The 21,383-nt window shown below is 44.0% G+C and overlaps 1 protein-coding gene across 1 annotated transcript in view; it reads left to right on the top strand.

Moving 5' to 3' along the window:
- The window catches only part of LOC144110923 (receptor-type tyrosine-protein phosphatase T-like), a 39,012-nt gene that overhangs the window by 9,337 nt on the left and 8,292 nt on the right, over positions 1-21,383 (top strand). The window contains exons 3-13 of the mRNA XM_077643991.1: positions 2,080-2,376; positions 3,923-4,173; positions 6,509-6,581; positions 7,845-7,945; positions 9,887-10,091; positions 12,946-13,042; positions 13,123-13,372; positions 16,620-16,659; positions 18,233-18,365; positions 19,105-19,187; positions 20,390-20,616. Coding sequence (XP_077500117.1) covers positions 2,080-2,376; positions 3,923-4,173; positions 6,509-6,581; positions 7,845-7,945; positions 9,887-10,091; positions 12,946-13,042; positions 13,123-13,372; positions 16,620-16,659; positions 18,233-18,365; positions 19,105-19,187; positions 20,390-20,616 — 1,757 coding nt within the window. The remainder of the gene's footprint in view (positions 1-2,079; positions 2,377-3,922; positions 4,174-6,508; positions 6,582-7,844; positions 7,946-9,886; positions 10,092-12,945; positions 13,043-13,122; positions 13,373-16,619; positions 16,660-18,232; positions 18,366-19,104; positions 19,188-20,389; positions 20,617-21,383) is intronic.

The following is a 21,383-nucleotide window of genomic DNA, read 5'->3' on the forward strand; positions in this document are numbered from 1 at the left end:
GGAATGTTGCTTAAATGCATAGGGAATATGCTGGTCATCGAGGCGCAACTTTTTCATTTCTCGGCCAGTTGATTTACATAACGGGATATTCTTTCCAGCATCCTGCCGGCTTCCCCGCTTCTCTTTCTGTTCACATTTTTCCTGTTTGTTCTCTCCCCTGCTCCACGCCAGCTGGCATTCAAGTGCCACCGGTAAACTAATTTTTTTCTAATCAACAACCTTTTTGCGATGTTACAATAAGCGAATGTTTTTTCTCATATTTTCATTTATTATGCGCCTTTGAACATGAACAACGTTTCAGACTTAGGGTTACTACTGCCTTGAAATTCCACTGTACGCTTGCTTTCTCTGAATTACAATTCGCTTCCTCCTCTTACACTCACCTTCTTTTCTAGCTCACGTTCCCTCGAAACCAACGAACGCAACTGAATCATTCGTAACTCCCACAAAATATACCTCTTTATGTCATAGTCCAAATTCTCCTTTGGAACCAAGTATTCGTCAAAGCATGATTTTTGGTTGTTGACCTATACTACATATCAGCTGAATGCATTATCAGTTAAACGGCAACAGCAGAGTTTTTCGCATGGGTCTTACAAATAAACAAGCGAATGATGACACTGGATTTTCGACGGGCATGCAAAACAATCTAATTGTAACTGTGTACCCACAGAGCGGGGTATCTTTAGAAATTGCACAAGACAGCCAAATGAGAGGCGCAGGGGACCATTTCAATCATATTTTATTTTGATATGGAAGAATAACCTTCAAGAAGGCAGCATGCTAGCGGCTCGAACTGCTTCGCTATTCCTTGAAAATTATATGGCGGCCACACGACAGCACGCTTGAGGTAGTAGGGGTTGTGACAAGGGCGGGCGCCAATCACAAATAGTGGGCTCAGGCGGCGAGCGACTATACAGCGCATGAACCTGTGTGCTTTGCTTTGTACTGTGTTGTCGCCAGAATAGAAGGTTGAAGTGCGTCCGCAAAGCAGCAGTCAATCAAAGAAAGCGTTGAGGCTGGCCCATGACAATCCCATTCGGCTGTAGTTATAGCCATTCGTAAAAGGCGAAATTGCAGGCGGCTCACGCTTGGTTGTTGATTGATTGTTTATTGATTTCATTCAAATACAAGGAAAAAGCGAAGGTAAAGCTGAAGGCTACTGGCCTGGCGACGCCCTCCCTCCGCATGTTCCCTATTATGTTCCCTAATCGCCACTGTTTACGTAGACTTCTAATTTAAGCTCAATAACTATATAGTATCCTGCACGTAATTTGTTCTTCTCAGCAGCAGGACTCACTGGAGAGCTGGAGAGTATAAAATAGAGCAGACAAGAGGGCTAATTTGTTTCTTGGTGCGTAAGACTTACTATGAGCGCTAAAAGGCAAGGACGGAAGACAACCGATCCTTGTGGGCAGCTCGATTTTCATCGTTGTCTTTTATCACTGGTGTGGCATGCGTCGTTTTGAAAGACTTTGAGCCACCCCGTCGGATTGGCAGCGAAATCTTGAAAAAAAAATTGTTGCGCCACCTCGCAACCCAGCTGCCTGGCAACGTTAGCAGCTGATGTGGCGTGCTCATTATCGTACACTTTCGGACATTACAGTCGATTAGCTCGCATGACTGCGGCGAGATAAATCTTTTCGAAAATTTTTGGAGATTGAAGTACTATCGGGACAAAGGTGGTATACTCCACGCAGCGGGTGCCGGAGCAACGAAACTCTGCATCGTAGCGCCATCTACAGGCCGCATCTGGGATCGAGACAGCCAATGGGAGCCTTTTATTATCTTCAGGTATGTCGCTTGACTCGTTTCAATGTTTCGTGCTTTAGATGGAGTTACGATGCAGTTTTCCGTTGCTCCGGCTCCGCTGCGTGGAGTATAGCACTTTTTTTCCCAATAGTACATATCGACTTTTCTTTTTTTTTCTGCCCACATAATCGCCTGCCTTAACCCTTTGATACTCTAATCTTTCCGCAGCGCAGAGTATGCGAAGCGTGATAATAATCCCTGAGACCGAGCTCTCTGTCTTTCATTAAATAAACCTCTCTCCCTCACTCTTCTCCACCACGCACGCAGTTCCCGATGGTCCGCCTACCAATCTGCGACACACTGTCACCGCGGATGGGCTGGACTTGCTGTCGTGGTCCGCGGTGGGCTGTGACCAGGCCAACGGCCAGATACAGAGCTATCTGCTACGCCTTGACAGCAGCGACCCCTGGGAGACGGAAGTTAGACAGGCAAACGTCTCGTCCACCAACTACACTTACGCCGACCTGCATCCCTTTACTCGCTACACCGTAAAGGTGTTCGCTCAGAACGGCGCTGGACTGTCACCCCACTTCGCTTCCTTGAACTTCTCCACTGCCCCCTCTCGTGAGCCTCGTAGATTGAATTTACTAGTTGCCTGCGTACAAGATGCTTTTGCCGCTGGAAGGAATGAAGTTTGCGCAAATAGATATGATACTAAAGACTATAAAATTCAAATGCTATACTTTAATTTAATATATTTTGTCGCCTATTCTGATTGGCCGAAACGAACCCATAACCTGCGCCCCCTCTTAGTCATTCGCTATATCCTTGCAAATTGAGATCGTCGCGTTAATTGAGACATTAATAAATATAAAAAAAGAATGAGACGCAATCGAACAGGCATAGTTAAACTATACAAGCACGAAAGCCTGGGACCGCGTTTTATCAAACCCTGTTCTTTGCCTGCCAATTTTTCCTCTATTACGCCGCAAGTCATAACAGGCAAGTGACGTCTTTCTACTAGTCTAGCATGAAAGGCCGGACAAAGACGCGAGGAAGTGGATGGCGGCGCGAATGCAGGGAAAATACATCACCGTCTGAATAGTTAGATTTTCCGTCCACGCGCATATTCGGAATGTCCCTGAGCCGCAAGGCGCAACTCAGCATAGCTTGGCTGGGTGTGTGATGGAGAACATCATACCCTTTTTGTGCTCATGGCGTTTAGACAGTAAGAAGGACAATGCTTTTTGGCTTGAAAATGATTTTCTCACATCACGTTGGTAAAAGAAACCCAGTCTCTCGGCTGCACGGCTACGCCTGTTGCGCACAAGTTGTAAGAAAGAAAAAAAAGGAAATTATGCGTGGCTTGAGGAAAAATATCCGGCTGTACTTGTGTCCACAGATTACAGTCTTATAGTTTTGTCTTGAGCTCTACGAAAGAAAGAACTGCCCTGTGCATAGCCTATATCTTTATAGAAAAAAATAAGTGATTTGGTGAGAAGCAATTTGTCGGAAAACTGGTGAACTAAATGTTTGCCACGTAACAGTGAGTATTTAATTGAAAAGACAACAACAAATATCTCAAACATTGATTCGTTGCTACATTGTCTAATACTAGTACTTAAGCGTCGCGGGTGTTTGGTGAAAAATGAGTTATGGGAATACAGAGTTCATATAGTACTCACAGAATGCGGATGCATGCACACTTTTCATGTTGTCTCATTATTTTTGCACCACTAAGTTGAACATAAACATTGAAGATGTTATTAATGTGTAACCGATTAGAGTGATTTGATTATATACCTACGATTCTATACCTATACCTCTATACCTTCCGCAGGATGTGTATGAAGTCCTACAGCATCCCAATAAATTTTAGCTGGTCCATAGGCTCTCTTCATATAAACACCATTCACTCGATACGCTCCGTGTAGTTATGAAACTTACGGAAACATGAAAACATGGTAACCGTTTTACGGAACATTTCAAAACGGACACCGAAATACATTTTCCAGTAATTAATCGGCCTAATTTTATAGCATTACTATCTTAGTTGCCTGTAAAGGAGCTGCAGGTTGTCACTGTTTCATGCGTTTGCAGAATCTATAGATTTTACATCGAAAGGGAGTGCTCTGCTCTCCCCCACGCTCAGCCGGCATTTGTACTGCAGTCCCGCCGCAACCAACCGATCTTCTGGCTTCTGAGGTGACCCAGGAAAGCGTACAGGTATCCTGGAATGCGCCTTACCCTCCGCACGGTGTGCTTGATCAGTACCGGCTTCGTTACTGGCGAGACCAGGACTCGTCTAAGGCCACGGAGATCGCCGTGGCCCACGAGGAGTGCCGACGCAGAAGGCGTTTCCTTGCTCGCCACTGCTACACGGTAAATGGCCTGGACCATGCCACCGTCTACCACTTCAAGGTAGGATATATCCTGCGAAATGAACGCTCACTTTAGGTTTAGGCTATTGCCGTAAGCAGTCATTTATTACACCAATCAATCAATTAATTAATCAATTAACTAAATATTTAATCAATCGTTTTGTTTTTATCACATAATAATGAGGGTTGGTTCAGGCAAAAAGTGGAAACAACTTCCACTTGAAACAGCCTGAACCCCCCGTATACATGGCTTGCAGGGTGGGGGGACACGTGTGCAAAAAAAAAGAGAACATGGCAAAGATTTGCGTGCGAAATAAAACGCAAAACATTTTGGCACTTGAGGTGTACATTCTGTATATCAAGAGACATGTCAAGCAAGGCGGTCACAGTTCTCAAATATACCACAAAATGAAGTATATGACTGTATATGGCACATATATATGACTGTAGATTGAAAATTAGTTTTAAGGCAACGAAATGACGCAGTAACTGTCTGACCTATATCAGTGGACACCCGAATCACGCCGTAAGGGAAAGGATAAAGGAAGGAATGAGAGAAAAAAGGAAGAAAGAGGTGCTGTAGTAGAGGTCTCCGTAATGATCTCGACCATCTGAGGATTTTTAACGAGCACAGACATCGCACAGCACACGGGTGCCTTTTGTGTTTCGCCTTGATCGAAACGAGGCCGCCGCGGTCGGGTTCGAACCCGGGTACTCCGACGCAGTAGGCGAGCGCCTTAACTACTGAGCCACCGCGGTGGGTCTATATGATTGAGCCGCCAAGCTGCTACGTGGTGGCTCAGGGGCATTGATTGACCTTCGGCTGCCGTACGCAAGGATGCAGGATCTAATCCAGGCACTGGCGGGCGCATTTCGATGAAGACGAAATCCAAAGACGGCTGTAATCAGCGAGATTTCAGTGCACGTCAGATAAGTTCATATAAGCAGCAGGAATCCAAAGCGCTCAAGTATGGCGTCTGTAGTAGACCAAATACCATACCAATAGTCTACCTAATCATACCAGTATGATGCCACTGGAAGTGCACCAGCGCCTCTGCACTTCGGCGGTGAGCAAGGGTGCTAAACGGTAACTCTCGTAAGAGGGGACTCTGGGACGCAAGCTGAGACATTTGTTGAATCCGACAGGTGATTGTGAAGTATCTTTGCCTCTAGTGGTGATTCGCCTCATATTCGTCTGTGACGCCAAAGCGAACTGTTTACGTTTTGTAGGCGCATGTACTTGCTATGCGTGCAGGTTCGATTTTTTACGTAATATTTAACCTTCTCCTCCTTTTGTAGAATACGTCAAAATTATTCCAATGTTTTCATCAACTTCATTCTTCTTTCCTTTTTTTTTCTGCCGCCTCCATTCCTTCATGCTGAACATGAGGCACATATAATTTATGTTTAATTTCTCGGCTCTATATCAGTGCTTTTAAATTCGCTGCGCGTTGGGACCATTACCATTACCGCTTTAAAGCGATGAAAACGATAACTTTCAAGTATCTATGCACAGGAATAACATCAACGTAATTTGGAGGCAGAGTAATTTGTGGAACCTGTAGCGATTTTTTAGAGCGCATCTCTCAGGTTAACATTCCCGCGTTCCGCGTTGTGGTTGTCGTCGACGAAACACGCCACCTGTCAGGTGGCGTGTTACAGCGTGTGACAGGTGGCGTGTTGGCAGGTAGTAGCAGAGCGAAATGCCACCTGCGACGGCGAGAGCGGAAGGATTGACGAACCGGAAGGTGGCTGCCGCGGAAAGATCCCGGAGGTTGTCTAGCAGCGTTACACGCCACCTGTCAGTGGTGGCAGGTGGCGTGTTACGCCACACATGCCACCTGCCAGTGGTGGCAGGTGGCGTGTGAAGAGCTGCGCTCAAATTTCGCTTTACCGACTATCGTAATCGCCTATTTATTTCTGTGGCGTTCCTATTGCATTGTACAGACACGGAGTAATGATGTGAACTCGACAGGATCGTTACTGAACTGTTAACTGCACGCGACCTTAACTTAGCACCCTTTGGTATATACCCCCACTAAATTGTAGATAGGTTGTGGATCCGCGAAATCGCTAAATACAGAGAACTGACTCGGCTAATCTCTTTTTTCGTACTTTTTTGCTTTTGCAGCACATTTTCGCTTAATAAACACTGCTCAAGTTTTTGGTACGCGAACCGTTACTAGGAGATCTTAGGCATATTTTTTAGTTGGGGTGTTCGTACAAAATATAGCGGTTCAAAATAGAAAAAGACGACATACAAAGCAGTACTGACTGCGTATTGAGAAAAGAAATAATTAACAATGTTTAAATTAAAATTTTAAATAATTCTGATTACGTAGCTGTTTTAATAATTTATTAATTAATATTCGCAGGTTAGGGCAAAGAACGTGGGAACGCCATTCTCACCCTATTCCACTGAAATGAAGGTCACAACGATGAGTTCAGGTGAGTAAATGAAAATTACATCTTGGATACAACTTTATATTGTAGAATCATCCATCCTCTTTCTATCCATCCATCATCTGTACCTTGGCGCGAGGCATCTTGAGCTATAGTTAGAACTGCTACCTTCGCGCTTTATGACTGCGACGTAGACTGCTACAATGCTTTGGAGGGTGGCCCGCCTAATCTCAAGAAAGTAAATCCAGATCACTAGAACAGCAGCGACATTGGCCAGTATTACACGAAACAAAAGATATGTCAAAGCCAATGCAATGCAACTGTATTGCTGCCGAAACTTGTAACGCATTGTTTGTGGTGTTGTCAAGCTTTCAAGAAACATCCATTACCGTAGACACCCTGACATCTCTTACTGTAGGGTGTTAAATATGGCAGCATTGTCATCATTACTATTGACATGCTACGGTCACGTTCTTGGAGACAAATATACAATAATAGTGTCATTATTTCTCTTTGATTCTATTGCGCCTTTATCGTCCACTATGCTAAGTAGACACAGGCGATAAGAGGTCTATCGGTTCAGTTGAACCAATCACAAATCGCGGAGAATGAAAATAAAGCATAATTTCACTATTGTAATTTTATTACCGTAGCCAAGGATATGTCCTGAACACAGAGATGAGTAAACTCCTGATTGAAGAAGAAAAGTAGCCAGAAGCACTTTTTTCAACTATTCAGTGGTTTTTGGTACGATGCGCACAGCAATAGAAAGGTAACTGCATTCTGATGAGCTCTATTCAGAACAGCTAGCCTGAAGGCTGTTGTGAATTTCCGTATAAGCTCTGGGGAGCTATTCGCGTATAATAATACATAAGCAACCGCTATTTTTTCGTACTAACTTTACGCCCCCTAAACAGCGAAGTTAAGAGAATTTAGGTGATGCATTCGATGGTTTGGCGGCTTACTGTCTTGTTAGTATTCATGGTTGAAGTTCGCTAGTCACTGACCATTCCCGAAAAATGAAGGACGTTTAGAGAGCGCTACGGCTCCCTTGTTCACATTGTCGATGGTTTGAAGGCCTACCGTCTGGTCAGAAATCATGATGAGGTTCATAGGTCAGTGACCATGGTTTAAAAACGAATGCTGTTTCGAGAGCGCCATGGCTGCCATGTTCGCAAATGTGAACATGGGAGCCGCAGCGCTCCATAAACGTCATTTATTTTCGACCATGTCCAGTGACCAGTCCGCTTCATCAAGCCTTCAAGTGACTATGATATTTTTGCTGATTTTTGCACTGCTGAAATGCAGAGCCTCCCCAGAACCTGCGCACTTTAGACCGCACCGAGAACAGCCTGAAGATCCTGTGGTATACGACGAACATCACCAGGAAGGAACCTACGGACTATATGGTTAGAACAAAGACTGAATTCTCTTCCGTGCAGCCAAAGCCAAACCACGATGACATGGCTCATTTCGCACTTGGGTTCAGCCGGATGATGTGCTGTCTGAGCGGAATTTGTTAGTAATGAAAATATCGCAATAATTATACACCGAAACACAATTAATTTTTACTTTCAACGTTTTCGCGAAGTTGTCTTTTGTTTTAAAGCAAATCTTGATCTTTTGTTACCGCTCGGAGAGTGGTCATCATATCGCAAGCAACCACGATGCTAGATAAGCTCAAGGTGATGCAGGCGATTTGTGTAGAAAGCACTCTGCCAGTTTTAAACGGCGAACAGATGAAAGCTCTGGCCTTAGAACTTTACACGCTCGATCTTGTAAGTATCAGGAATATGAAACCGAACACTTGAGTACAACTCCATAACGAAAGTTTGCTGCACTAGCTATAGCGAAGTGTCTTCGTCTATACCTCGAGCGCTGGGCGCCGTCTACGTCGACCATCCGCCACCACGTGACCATGTTGTGCATGCAGCTCGTGCTTCATGCATCTTCATGTGGTGCGTGTGGTAGCCACTAGATGTCATAAGCGCCCTGTAAAGCCTTTCAAGAAAAACAACCTGAAATGACTGGATGGCGCTGCATTTCGTGGGCTTGCTCAGCTATGAAAAATTTGCCAGCGGCGACCTGGCACTTCAGTCATGTTTCGTCAGGGCCATGAGTGCAGCCGAGATAGAGTCACTGCATAAGTTTTTTTTTTCAGCGATACTAAGTCGAAACGAAGAGGCAGTGTTTTACATTGCCGCATGTATGCCTGAGGGCAAAGACACAAACGATTGCCTGGTCGAATAAAGAAGAAAAATCGTGGGATGTTGCCCACAAACGTACAACGCTACAATATGCTGCGTGCGAACACATTCATCACCGCGTAAACTAATCGCCATAATCCTCGCAAAATAAAAATTGAATAATCACACTCTGACGCAAGGGAGCAGCATTCAAAGCAGAGGCAATAACTGCAAAAGCTCAAGTGGACCAGCTAACTGTGATCACCTGCATTACCACGGGTGCAATTGTCATTTTCTTTCTAGATTCCGTATCGAACCTGACGAAGTTTTCGAGGAATCTTGTATCTGGAGAAATATTACTTTAGAAAAAAGAACTGTAGGTTGAACTGACATGGGGGAGCCATTTCTGACTGTATAATTATGACGTGTGCCTTACCTCATGCCACTGAGTTGCTTGTGCAGCTTTTAGCATTGCTAAGATTATCAAATATCACGTGACCAGTATTTTGGCTTCATGTAAGTAGTGCAGTTACGGTGGAATGATTTGTGCATTACTTTTTCGTTTTGAGCATGAAAACGTCTCTTGACATGGTGCTAGTATGGTTAGGCCGCTCGATTACTGATCCGGAGTTCTCGGGTTCGAACCCGACCGCGGTGGCTGCGTTTTTATGGAGGAAAAACGCTAAGGCGCCCGTGTGCTGTGCGATGTCAGTGCACGTTAAAGATCCCCAGGTGGTCGAAATTATTCCGGAGCCCTCCACTACGGCACCTCTTTCTTCCATTCTTCTTTCACTCCCTCTTTTATCCCTTTCCTCTCGGCGTGGTTCAGGTGTCCAACGATATATGAGAAAGATACTGCGCCATTTCCTTTCCCCGAAAACCAATTATTATTATTATTATGGTGCTAGTGCGTGTAGGTGTTGCCCCTACCGTCACTGCGGAGTTCGTTTGTTCCTTGGGTACAAGTTAGACTACTAAACTTAGTTTGGATTTAACACAATGTAGGGATGCTAGAAAAAAAATACGTGAATGCGGCGTTTTCAGGCAACTGTTTATAACCGAGCTGAATGAATTGTCTAGGACCGAGGTTGCTTGTTCACTTGCATTGTACTTGTTCGTAAAAGCGTAACCCGCACTGGCTAACGCCTTCTCTTTCGAATGCAGGTGAACGCATCATTGGTCCACTCGTACAACGGAGAGTTGGCGCAAGTTTGGTCGCCAAAGTCATTCGTAATGAACCGCTCCCTAGATCGGCAGTTTCATATAAAGTACCTTTTTCCCGGATCCACCTACCGCATTTGTGTACAGGAAACGACAGATGATGGTGTCGGAGAAACAAGCTGCGGGAACTTCAGCACAAGGGCGTCAGGTGAGCTGGCAAAGTTAATTATCGTGACTCTGAAAGTGCGGATACCTGAGATTGTAAAAAAAGTTCCCGCTCAAGAAAAACACCGATTTTGCACAATAATTGACAACCAAAGGTGATAAAGATCAAAAAGTAGCAAGTTAAACACCCGAAACGATGACGCTTAAAAATTTTCAATGCATGCTAAATTTTGCAGAATTTTCAAACATTGAGCACTTTCCTTATGGACGGTATTGCACAAAGAAGGGAAATTTTGCTAGGGTCTAAAGTGTGGTTGGTCCAGCTTGTCAAAAATAGGCAGAATGCACCATAATGAAACAACGTAGCTTGTTGGCAGACGTCATTAGAACAATTCGCAATGTATAGTTTTTTTTGGCACACACAGGCACGCAGACATATGCACACGTATGTACGAACATACGAATATACGCACACAAAGTCGAGTCAAATATCTATGACCCTCTTAAAGTTCCGAACCGTGTTGTATGAGGGCGCCACCTGACGATTTACTCCAGGTGTCGAGACCGCTTTGAAGAACACGAGTGCACTGTCAGGTGCCACCCTCATACAGCGCGGCACGGTTGGGAGCTTGAGGGGGTCAGCGTCTTTTGACCCCGACTGTACGTATGTGCATAAGGGGATGTTTGGGCGAAAGCACGCCAGTAATATTTGCAAATAGCCCGTCTGAGCTATATTGATGGTTTTGTCAGCAAAGTAATGACAGTACAGCAGCGGTGGCGTAGTGGTTTGAGCATCCCCCTCACATGCGATATGTGCGGGGTTTGGTCACCAGTTCCACCGTGTACCCACCGGCGATAAGTAGGTTGAAGTTCCTCCTTGGCATGGTGCTCGGCTTATCTGGTGTGAAATGCGTGAGGAATAGATCTTTGACGCCACGTTTCCCAACTAGAATATCTTGCGCCACGGCACTCTTTGGCCTAAGCGGCCTTTCGGCGATAAAAATTCATCATCACTATTGACAATAGCGACGAGTATCGGAAAAAAATTGACCGTAGTAATTGGTATGATCGTTGATTAACTGCTCATACGTCGTAACTCTCCGAGTTAGGCGCGTTGTAATGTTAGAGGATCTGTAATAGTCGGTTGGAGATCTGTACTCGTGGGATATTTTATAATTCGGAAAGCGTGCTTCTTCTCATTGCTAGGAAGCAACGATCTCAGGCGCGCCTGGCGTACCGAACCAAAGGCACGTGATCGCTAAGATACACGCACAAGAAAATGTTACTCGACGGCGTATGTGTCACGCGGCGCCTGAGTTGCTCGGAATCGGAGATCGGAGCAGCGAGCAGCGGCCGAGTGAGCCTTCGAGGATGCTTGAATCCAGATCTATTATACCTCCACAACTTCTCAGCGCTTCCAGATTGAGCACACAGACGGACAACTCCTGTAAAAAGCTGTGACCGGTTTCCTTCTTGCAAAGAGGGCTAGAGCGGGTATTAGTCGATTGCTCGATGCCGAGGATAATCACGCCAAAGGGGTAACTACTAAACGAAGTCAGGCCAGAAGGCCAAAACTCGCTGGGTGTTGTGTTATTCCGCTAACCCACTACAGCTTTGCAATGCAGCAACTTTTATTTCTTTTACACAGTTAAGAAATCAGAAGCTTGAAAATGCTTACGATGACAACTGTTTCTTCTAATAAGCACTTCTCTTATATAATAAACATCTTTAGAAAAGAACACACGCTGTCGCGGAGGAGCACCGTGGGGTGGCCAAAAGTATCTGAAGAGCTGAAGTGCAGACAAACTGTGTGATACTATGTTACAACTACAGCAGCTGGGATGCGGACTGTGGCGCTGCTTCAAGCCGAGATAACTTGAGCGCACGTCTTCTACGTTCAGATCGCTCGAATGCATTACTAAAAGCTTTCCCAACAATGTCCAAATAAACCTGTTGCGAGCGAACAGAGATTATAATAACCCTGGAGACCTCTTAATATGGTCTTCCCCTGAGTCACACCACACTTAGTTCTTATTGACGCATAATCTAGTTTTCGACCCTAAGTCATTTATTATCTTATCCTCGGTTTATTTCATGTGAATTACATGGGCCTACGAAGGGCATTGTCTTCTTTTAATCTTAGGTGGAATTTAGTTAACATGAGTTTCTTGACTGGCCTACGCTGCCGACTTACTCAAGGATTGCATTGTTCGAGAAACCAAGACGGGAGGACTAAGCGCGCTACAGGTTGCTGACAACGGGGGACGATAGTTCCGCAGCGCATTCTGCGTATTCAGGTGTGACGAAGAACCATGGAAGGTATGCGTCACTGTCGCGTTGTAGGCGAAGTTCTAACAAAGATTTCGCTGCCGGCACGTGCGATCGAAACGTATTGATAGGTATTCGAAGGCATATGAAGAGACTTAAAGGTGTAGCGAATTTCGTAGTCGAAGTCTGTGGGAAGCAATGCGAGCGATGAAGACGGCATTGACAGCATGAAATAAAGCTATCTTCAATAAGTGTTGTACAATTGTTTTAAAGCACATTTTAGGCTACCGGAGGTAGCATATCCTCTCAGAGCCGTTATGTGCGAACGTGAATGATTTATTTTCAATTAGAGTTTGGGACACAGAGAGCACAGTGAAGTAGAACGTACTTTTTTGTTGTCAATAAGAGTTACGGTCAAGAAGCGGAGTGTACTAATCATTGGGTCCTGAAACAAATGCATGGTCGGTTATCCTGTCAACTTCTATTTATCGCCAGTAAAACACGATTACGGAGTTATATGCTTGACGATTATGCATGAAAACTAGAGGTGGATAATAATCCGAAGGATAACCATTCCTCTCCCTTGTCTGGAAAGCGTCCATGAGGTCTGACTGTCGTTTCGATTGCAGTGCCTGTTGTCAGGGAAGCACCCAGAGTTGACGCAATGGACAGAAACACTGTCAACGTCTCACTGACTGCGGTAGAGTTCCAGGAAGGACCCCTGACGTGAGCAGTTTTGTAAACTATATTTGTAAACCATTATAAGACTTGGCAGTGACAATCGTCTCCATTGATTTCTCCTCCAGAGCCTATTACCTCCTCGTGGTCAAGAAAGCGCATGAAGTAGTGGCGCCCATCAGACTGCTGAACTTCAGCTCAGCGGAAGACACCGGCCTCGGCTATTACGTGGCTGCCCGTTTCACGCCGGACGAAGTTGGGAGCCGACTGCGATTTGTTGTTGGGGCTGGGGATGTTGTCGGCGGTTTCGAGAACCCGCCTCTCGAAGCCGGTGCTCCGTACAGCTTCGGATTCGTAGCCGAATCGAACTTCTTGGGTGTAAGTTCGCATTATCACCTGTTCACGTTCCGTATGCCCGGTACAGGAGTATTTGTTTATGCTTAAGTTGGCATGTTAACACAGATAAACGAATTTTAACTTATCAAAGAAACGCTTGATTTCGAAGGATTCGAAGTTGAAGTTTCGATGAAAGGCTGGCGGGGATTTTACTTTCTGTTGGATAGAAAAACATTTATTTCGTCAGAAGGCAAAATGCAGCTGATCCGTGCTAGGTGGCTATCAGTCCATGGTTGACATCGATCTGAGTAGCCGATTCAATGGCCCGGGTTTGAGTGCCCGGGTCTGAGCTGACTATCACGGCGTTCCATGACTCGAGAGTAGGAACTGTTAGTTTTGTATATAAATGTAAGTGACTTTCTGCGTGCATTTTCAAGATTAGTAATATTTTTCTAATGTGGGTTCCATATTTAAGTGGTGTATTCGCTAAACCTCCCGGCAACGTGCTTACAGGTATACTTTCGTACCGGCTATCTCCGCAACGAACCTACACTTGTGTATAATAGTTATATCAACGAGTATAAAACAACGCCAACACTTCATGGCAGAGAAGAAAGGTACACAAACAAAATCGAAGCCATGAAACAGAAAGGCATGATGGACGTTTCATGGACCACAAAAAAATTCGCCGCATTAATGAAAAAAAGTACAAAACAGAATAATCCAGAATTTATTAGAAGAGACGATAAACGGTTAATGAGGGCGAATTCGCCTCATATGCTCAGACAAAGGATACCTGATGGTCACGACTTTCTACACTACAACAAAGCCAAAACGGACATCGTGGGCAATGGCACGTATACCTGTTGTCATTGTCAGGCAGTTTAGTTTCGATGTCAAGCAAAGGCTGCGGGTACGAGAGTTCATTGACTTCTCCGTTTCACAATAGTATACAACCTACCTAAATCGCCCACATGAAAATGCAGCATTCAAGACTGCGTCTTCGCATGACACGCGGATGTGGCTAGCATGAATTATGCGTCGTGCTCAGGCTACCACATGCCTTGAAATGTCATCCTGAGCGACGGCACTGAAGGCAAGCGCAACGAACTGACTGTGTAATTGTATGTTTAACAACAGTTGGTTATACTCATTGCAGCATAACACGGCGCAGCACGTGTGTAGTTCAGCAATGGGATTGTTCTGGTGTAGCACTAATTAGACCTCAACGTTCCAAAAGGCGAAAAGTTCACGGAACATGCACCAGAAGAGAGTACGCTCAGTAAAATTCGCAGGGCTCTCCATGTTATGAAAGCAGCTAACCTGTTCTCTTCAGCATCCAGCTATAATGTCAGCGCACCTAGCCAGTACCTACTTATGAGAATTAAGCATGAAGGTTTACGAGAAGGTTTGAATTCACACTGAACAACGCCGAGAAGGCTTGGAATGGAAAATAAAATATTAGAGCATGGCGTGCTGTATAACGGTGCACGGAAAATTACAAGCTTCCCGAGAAGAAGATTGCCATCACTTGTTTGATCACCAGACATTTCGTGTTATCTTTATGCATTTCCGGTTTGCTTTTCTTGCTAGGATACTTTTCCTTCTTTTTAGCTAGAATCAGAATATTTAATCTTTTAGCGCAAAGCTTCTTGAGGTAATGCGACGTTTAGTTTGGCAATTGCATCCTTCATCATTAAAAATTTTCTGGTGCATTAGTTTATAAATTCTACTGGCAGTGGAGCATTTTGGCATGTACACCTGGTTCCTTCAGTGCCTTGTTCATTCCTTCTTACTTTCAGGCTCTCCTTTTTGTAACTCACTCTAAATACATGCTCGATAATCGCAATTACAATTTCGTATTTCCCTGGTCTTGCTCTTGTGTTAGCTTTAACAGTTTGAGAGTAGTTTAGCCTCATTCGTGACGCTAAATATCCTCATTTTCAGAGGCGTTTTATAACTGACTCATCTTTTGTTTGTTTGGTGGAAGTTCTGAGGGCGCCTCCTAGCTGCTCTCTTTTACGAATAATTAGTTCTTGCACTGGGGCTGCCGATTTGCTCACTCTTGTTATGCCTGGTATGTCAAATTTGTTTTGGTTTACCGCTTCGTTGACATCCTCCCATGAGCCTGCTTCTCTGGTTTTCCCACGTATCAGCGGATGTGGCTGACACAAGCGGCGCCCCGGATGCCCGTGTCATGGGGGCGGCCGGGGGCGACGCAGTTTCAAGAGGAAAAGCATTGATCACAGTGGTTCCTACTCACATAAAACGAATGAGCGTTAGGGCAATGCCAGGGTGTTTGAGTTCGATGCAGCAGCCTGCTCTCCTTTTTTTTTCGGGATGGTGAATTATTTTAATGTGCCTTTTTGTAGCCGCTGTGACATAGCGAACGAACCCATTTACTCACATTTGCTGTGAAAAAAAAAAAAAGATGCCACGGAGGAGAATGAGAAGCTAAGCATAATCAGACAGCCGCTTTTCTTACAATGGGCCGATACCTCTTAATAAAGATAAACAATATATTTTAATCTATTAATAAACTTCAGAGTGCTTAAAAAGCATCATCGCAATGCAGTATCAGCGGTCATGTAGGTGTGTCCGAAAATGGCGCGTGCCATCAATGCGAAATTTTATAGGCCATCGCCCTGGCCGGCGGAACGGCGTGGTGCAGTATAAACTTTTGCAACGGACAGCATTTCTTGCACTACGGGTCGAAAGAACACCTATTGCATTAAGCGTATTGAACGACGCAATGCTGTGAAGGTGACTAGGTTTCAGAACGAAGTGAATAAGGCACTTGTCTCCTGAGTGTATGCTTAAGCGAATGCTTGTCCTTGCCGCTGAATGACTCCTCATATCGAAGAGTCGATAAACAAGTTTTGTATATCGCATGCAGCTGTAATTTTGATGAGGCAAATCTTTCAGTCGCATTTGTGGAAAGGTGGTGCAAACAAGGTGTTTTTCTATTTCGAAGAAGTAAATAGGAGCCAAATGTGCGCCTGTTTTATGGTTGATATTTTTTGCATAACTTCATAACAGGTATGAATATATTGCCAAAGCAAGACACAAGAAGGCTAACTTAGTGGGACTCAGTAGCAGGGGTCTCCTTTTCCTGAGTACGAGGTTCGAACTGCGCGAAACAGTCTATTTTACATTGGGGATGAATTGTGGCTCAGTCATGTATGCATATCAAACAGCAGTTCAACCACAGTCGGGCAAGGAATCAAAGCATTTACTCATTTAAATGTGTAGGAGTTGTCGATGTATGATGCCTAACATTGCTCCACAGGACGCGATTTACGGATACCGACTGACGACACCTGTTATTGGTGAGTATGCTATTACCTACTACCCTCATAACGTTGCTTCTGCTTACTACACTCGACTTAATGTGGCTAAATAATAATCTTGTGTAAGTTCACAAAGAGCAGGGCTCTCTGAGTTGCTTAAGGCCATTTGCGTCTCAGTGAAGACATTAGCCGAGGCTTTGAAGGGGAGCAGGGTGCAGTTGTTTGTTACGCTATATACTTTATGTGGGTGTATGCGCTGAAAGAAATTAGAGCGCCTTCATGATCGCAGATAAAGCTTGCTACGTGGGGTTGATCATTCCTAGGGGTCTTTGCATAGTCAACGTGCACTGGAAAGTAATGTAATGCATAGACATATGCGCTCACTCCTGATCAGGAACCGCGAAGAAAATAGACTCTTTTAGTCACTCAGTGAACGTTAATACAAATATTTGTATTTTGGCTTTTTCAAACAAACAAAAAAAGGAAATGTGCTTGCTGAAATCGGGGATTGACTATACTCATTTCTATTTTTATAAGCCTGCTGATACGAGTAGCATTTGTTCTCAAGGTAGTCTTATTTTCTAAGTCTGTTTTGCGTTTTTTATTTCGAGGAGGAGCTCTTGCTGTTTTTTGCCACAGCACCGGTAGAAGTTAGGAATGGTGCGGAAGAGGGATGCATGCGTAACAACGGAATGCTTTAAGCATCTAACTAAAGAGATTTACAGATCTTAACTATACATTCCGCGGATCATACCGGAGCACAATTTGTTCGAAGCAATAAATGTACCAATATAATGAAAGAAGAATAAAGAGACTATTAGCACTAAAATACTACAGGAGATTTTGGATGCATTCTAATTAACAATTCAGAAATAATAATGGCAGAACATAGCACGTTGTGGAATTAGTACATTCATGCAAACGAGATAATTAAGCAGTGTTTTTCTATAAGCGAGAAAATGTAACACTGCTGCAAGAACCAAACAGCGGTCGACAAAGTGGATAAATATTGACCTGAAATTGTAATTTCAATTTACTGGTAAGAAGAGCCAAGGAATAAAGTTTAGAAAAGCAGAAATTTCACTGCAACCTTTGAGAAACAGATGAGGACAATGAGGAAATAGCACTTGATATTTGGATGCATTTTTTTGAGGAAACACCTTTGAGTCCGTTGCTGGCTGAGCTTTGCGCCGTTCCGCTGTTTAGGTAAAGGGTGTGGATTATGAGATACATTGAGAATAATGAATGCTTGCGCGCTGATTTTTCAAGAAAATGAAAGTCTGTTTGAAAACACCGAGTTCACCGGCAAGCGGAGACCACTATAGCCTAGCTCATTCAAGCTTCAAGTGTGCCTTGTTATAGACTGTGAAAAGGATGGTAGAAAAAGTCTAAAGTTCTGTTAAAATACAATTGTGCATCACCTATATTGAGAAGTGCCTAGCAGGAACAAAAAATTAAATGTTTAGAATTTTTTAAAGAACAAGCTTTCGCAGAGCTAACATAGATTGCTTTTTGATGGGATATTTAGGTACTTCCATGGCACCTAAATAACAACAGTGCTCCAACAAAATTTTCCACACGAAGTGATCATACAGCTGTACATCTTTTGCAGTTGGCACCACTTTCGTCAGAAGCGAGTACACAAATGCTACGAGCAATACATACTGGCCCCTCATCGCTGCGAGTTCGCTTGGCGTCTTAGTTTTGCTGGCAGTGGCAACTGGTCTCGCATGCTACTGTCGACGGTAAGCCACAAGGAAATCGTATGTTACCTTTGCTTGGTAGAAAGGTTTTAATTTGAGATGCCTCGTGGTATGAAGATCAGTGTGATGAACCAAATAACGACAACCTTCATGAGTTGGCTGCTGCTCACTACTAACGCTTTACGTAGCAGTCTGACATTAGAGTGTTAACATATACGCTTAGTTATTTAGAAATGTGTGGATCGGTACCAGGTCAATGTTATTTAAGCCGCGTTACAGCGTTTTCTATATTCAACTCTGGCGGAATATGCTCTGAAATATTTTGGTTTTGTGAACAGTGAAATATGCGCAAGCTGAGAGGGAAAACCTCAGGCGCCTATTACAAAGGACGTAGGTGTGACGTGTACCTGACAGGAGAAACACAGCAGTGTAGAGTGATATAATAAAGAAGCCTCGAGCCAGTCCATCTGTCGAGCATGAAGCAAGTCACAGGGAACCGCGGTGTATTGGAATCATCGCAGCGAAGGAACAACGATTGAAAGGTCATGGGTGTGAATGAATTGAGGTCATCAACACAAAGCGCTCACGAAATATGAGTCCACAAGCAACCGCTTTCCCCAGGCTTCATTCTCATTGATCGTCTTGGTTTTTTTCTGTTGGTCACTTCACGAGAAGGGATTGAAAATTTATTTAAATTGGTGGGCAGAGTTCAACGTGTGGATGGCATGCCTGGATAACCAAGGAGTGCAGAGTATTTCTTGTTATCCATTTTGTATTTCAGGAAAAGAACACAACGTCCTCACTGTCGCGAACTTTCGACCAGTATAATTCTCGAAGAACGTTTCCCAGCGAACGTCAAGCAATGTAAGTTTTGTATAGTTTCGATTTTAGGATCAGCTACAACGAGCAGCGAAGGTTTCTTCTTTTTATGTTGAAATTTTTCAGCGACCCGCGAAAAATGGCCCTTAAAATCAAGGAACAAATATAATTTGACTTGAAATATAGGGAGCAAAATGTACATATCTTTTTGCTAAGCTAGGAGGGGCGCGAGCTTTTCAGCTATTTTTAAATTTGTTTGCGCCTTCCTGAAAGTTGATTTCTGGCGATTTTCGCGCATTATATCGCGACCTGTTCTGCTTATTCGCAGCTCTCGCTTTTTGAACGTTGGACAATCTTTTTTATTACAAAGAAAAGTTTTTATCTATAAAGCCTGTTACTAAGTGCTCCCGTGTATGTGGCAGGTGTATTATATTCTGAATATCGCGATATAACTCAGCAAAACAAAGCTGCGGCATAATTCCAGGCAGTAAGATTTACGGTTGACGAGTTGTTACTGCGCAAAGGCGTTTACGCAGCGGCAAGCCGAAGAACGGGGCATGGTACATGGAATGACATTTTTTAAAATTGCCAGCGGGCCCAGCACGAGATGATTCGCGCAGCGCCAGAGCCCGGTTCGTTACCTCCTGTTCCGCACTAATGTGACAAAAAAGTAACACACTTGTCCTTTTTCATCGCTATGCGGTCAATCGCGTTTCGCAGTGAAAATAATCAGAGCTTGAAAAGTGTTACTGCTGGTTATTGTGAAGAATCCCACGATATGCCACTGTTTGTAACAAGTGTATAACAAAAAAGAACTGAAGGAAAATTTCAATCATATCGCAGCTTTGAGTGACCATTGCTTTGGGACGTTCTTTTTGGTCGTCATCATGCTTTTTGTGCGCTGAGTTCTAAAAGAAAATCTTAATCTATTGAAACATCATCAAGTGTGAAAATAGTTTCTAAAAGATCGAAATCTATTGAGTTTCCTGGAAAAAAATTTTTGAGACGTTTATGATGTTTAGTTGTGAGATACACTTTTCTGCAGTGCGGAAAAGTGGATGGCGAAGCGCCACAGATGCTAGCGCTCCGCCCAATTAAAAGTTCTTTTTTTTTCTTAAGTGAACTTCACAGATTTGGTATCCTGGAGGCATAATACCTTAGGCGACCGCAACGTACATTTCAGTTGAATAAGAAATGTGACGGTGTTATACTTATGTCATGTTTTTGCATTCTTGTCAAATCATCAGCCGTCCAGAAGCCGGAGCCAGAAGTTGCCAGTCATTCGAAGAGGGCCGAAATGAACGAGTACATTTGTACCGCAAGCAGTGCTGCCGCCTGTGCCACCTCCGTCGCCGCCACCACTGATATGACAGCTACGGCAGCCAGTAGACCGTCGAATCCGGTGGCCATAAAGCGCTTTGAAGAATACGTGACAAAAGCTTTGGCCGATGGCTCTCTGTTACAGGAATATACGGTAAACGAAAGTGATTTCGTATCAGTTCAATGTTTTCAGAGCACTGTTACTTATGCCTCTTCTTTGTACCCTTATTGCTGCGGCCGTTCGATATCGACAGAAAGTTGCCGAAAACGATTATTCGAGTATGTTGCTTTGTGATTTTACTCACAGCATGCTTATAATTGATTCAGTTGAAGCACGAATTCTGCTCTCATTCACTCTGAGCAACACAGTGACGATTATCTCCATAGCCTGAAAAAATGGTAGAAAAGAGCAGAAAAGCTAACCTCCCAGATTCTTTTGTTATTTGCGATTTTTTGTTTGTTCGTTGCAAGCTCGTAAAGTAGCTTTGTTTATTTTCACTGCTGCCGTAAGTGAGGAAGTAGCGGTAACTACTAGACATTGACTTAGGTTTAGCGGGAAGGAACGCCGATGCAAATCATTCTTCGAATTTCATTCCACTTAATCACTCTTTTTATCCCTCGTCTTTTTGACTGCCTTTCCTAAAAAAATATAAACCAACCAGCTCAGATTTTGACTCTGCAGCTTATGTTTGGTTTACGCGTCATGAATTTGTATATAAATCATCTTAAACTTGCAACACACGCCTCCGCCGAACGCTTATTTTAGGCATAAACTGTGATTACGGGAGAACTGTCATCGGTCTTCTGCTGACGGCTGATACCACTGCCACACGGACATTTACGATCGTGACTTTATTTATGATCGCAGTTTAGAGCCGGCATGCTATAGAGCGTCGCTGCTAATTTTCACTCAATCATGCA

The sequence above is a fragment of the Amblyomma americanum genome, chromosome 11 (genome assembly GCF_052857255.1).
Source record: "Amblyomma americanum isolate KBUSLIRL-KWMA chromosome 11, ASM5285725v1, whole genome shotgun sequence".
Taxonomy (NCBI): Eukaryota; Metazoa; Arthropoda; class Arachnida; order Ixodida; family Ixodidae; genus Amblyomma; species Amblyomma americanum.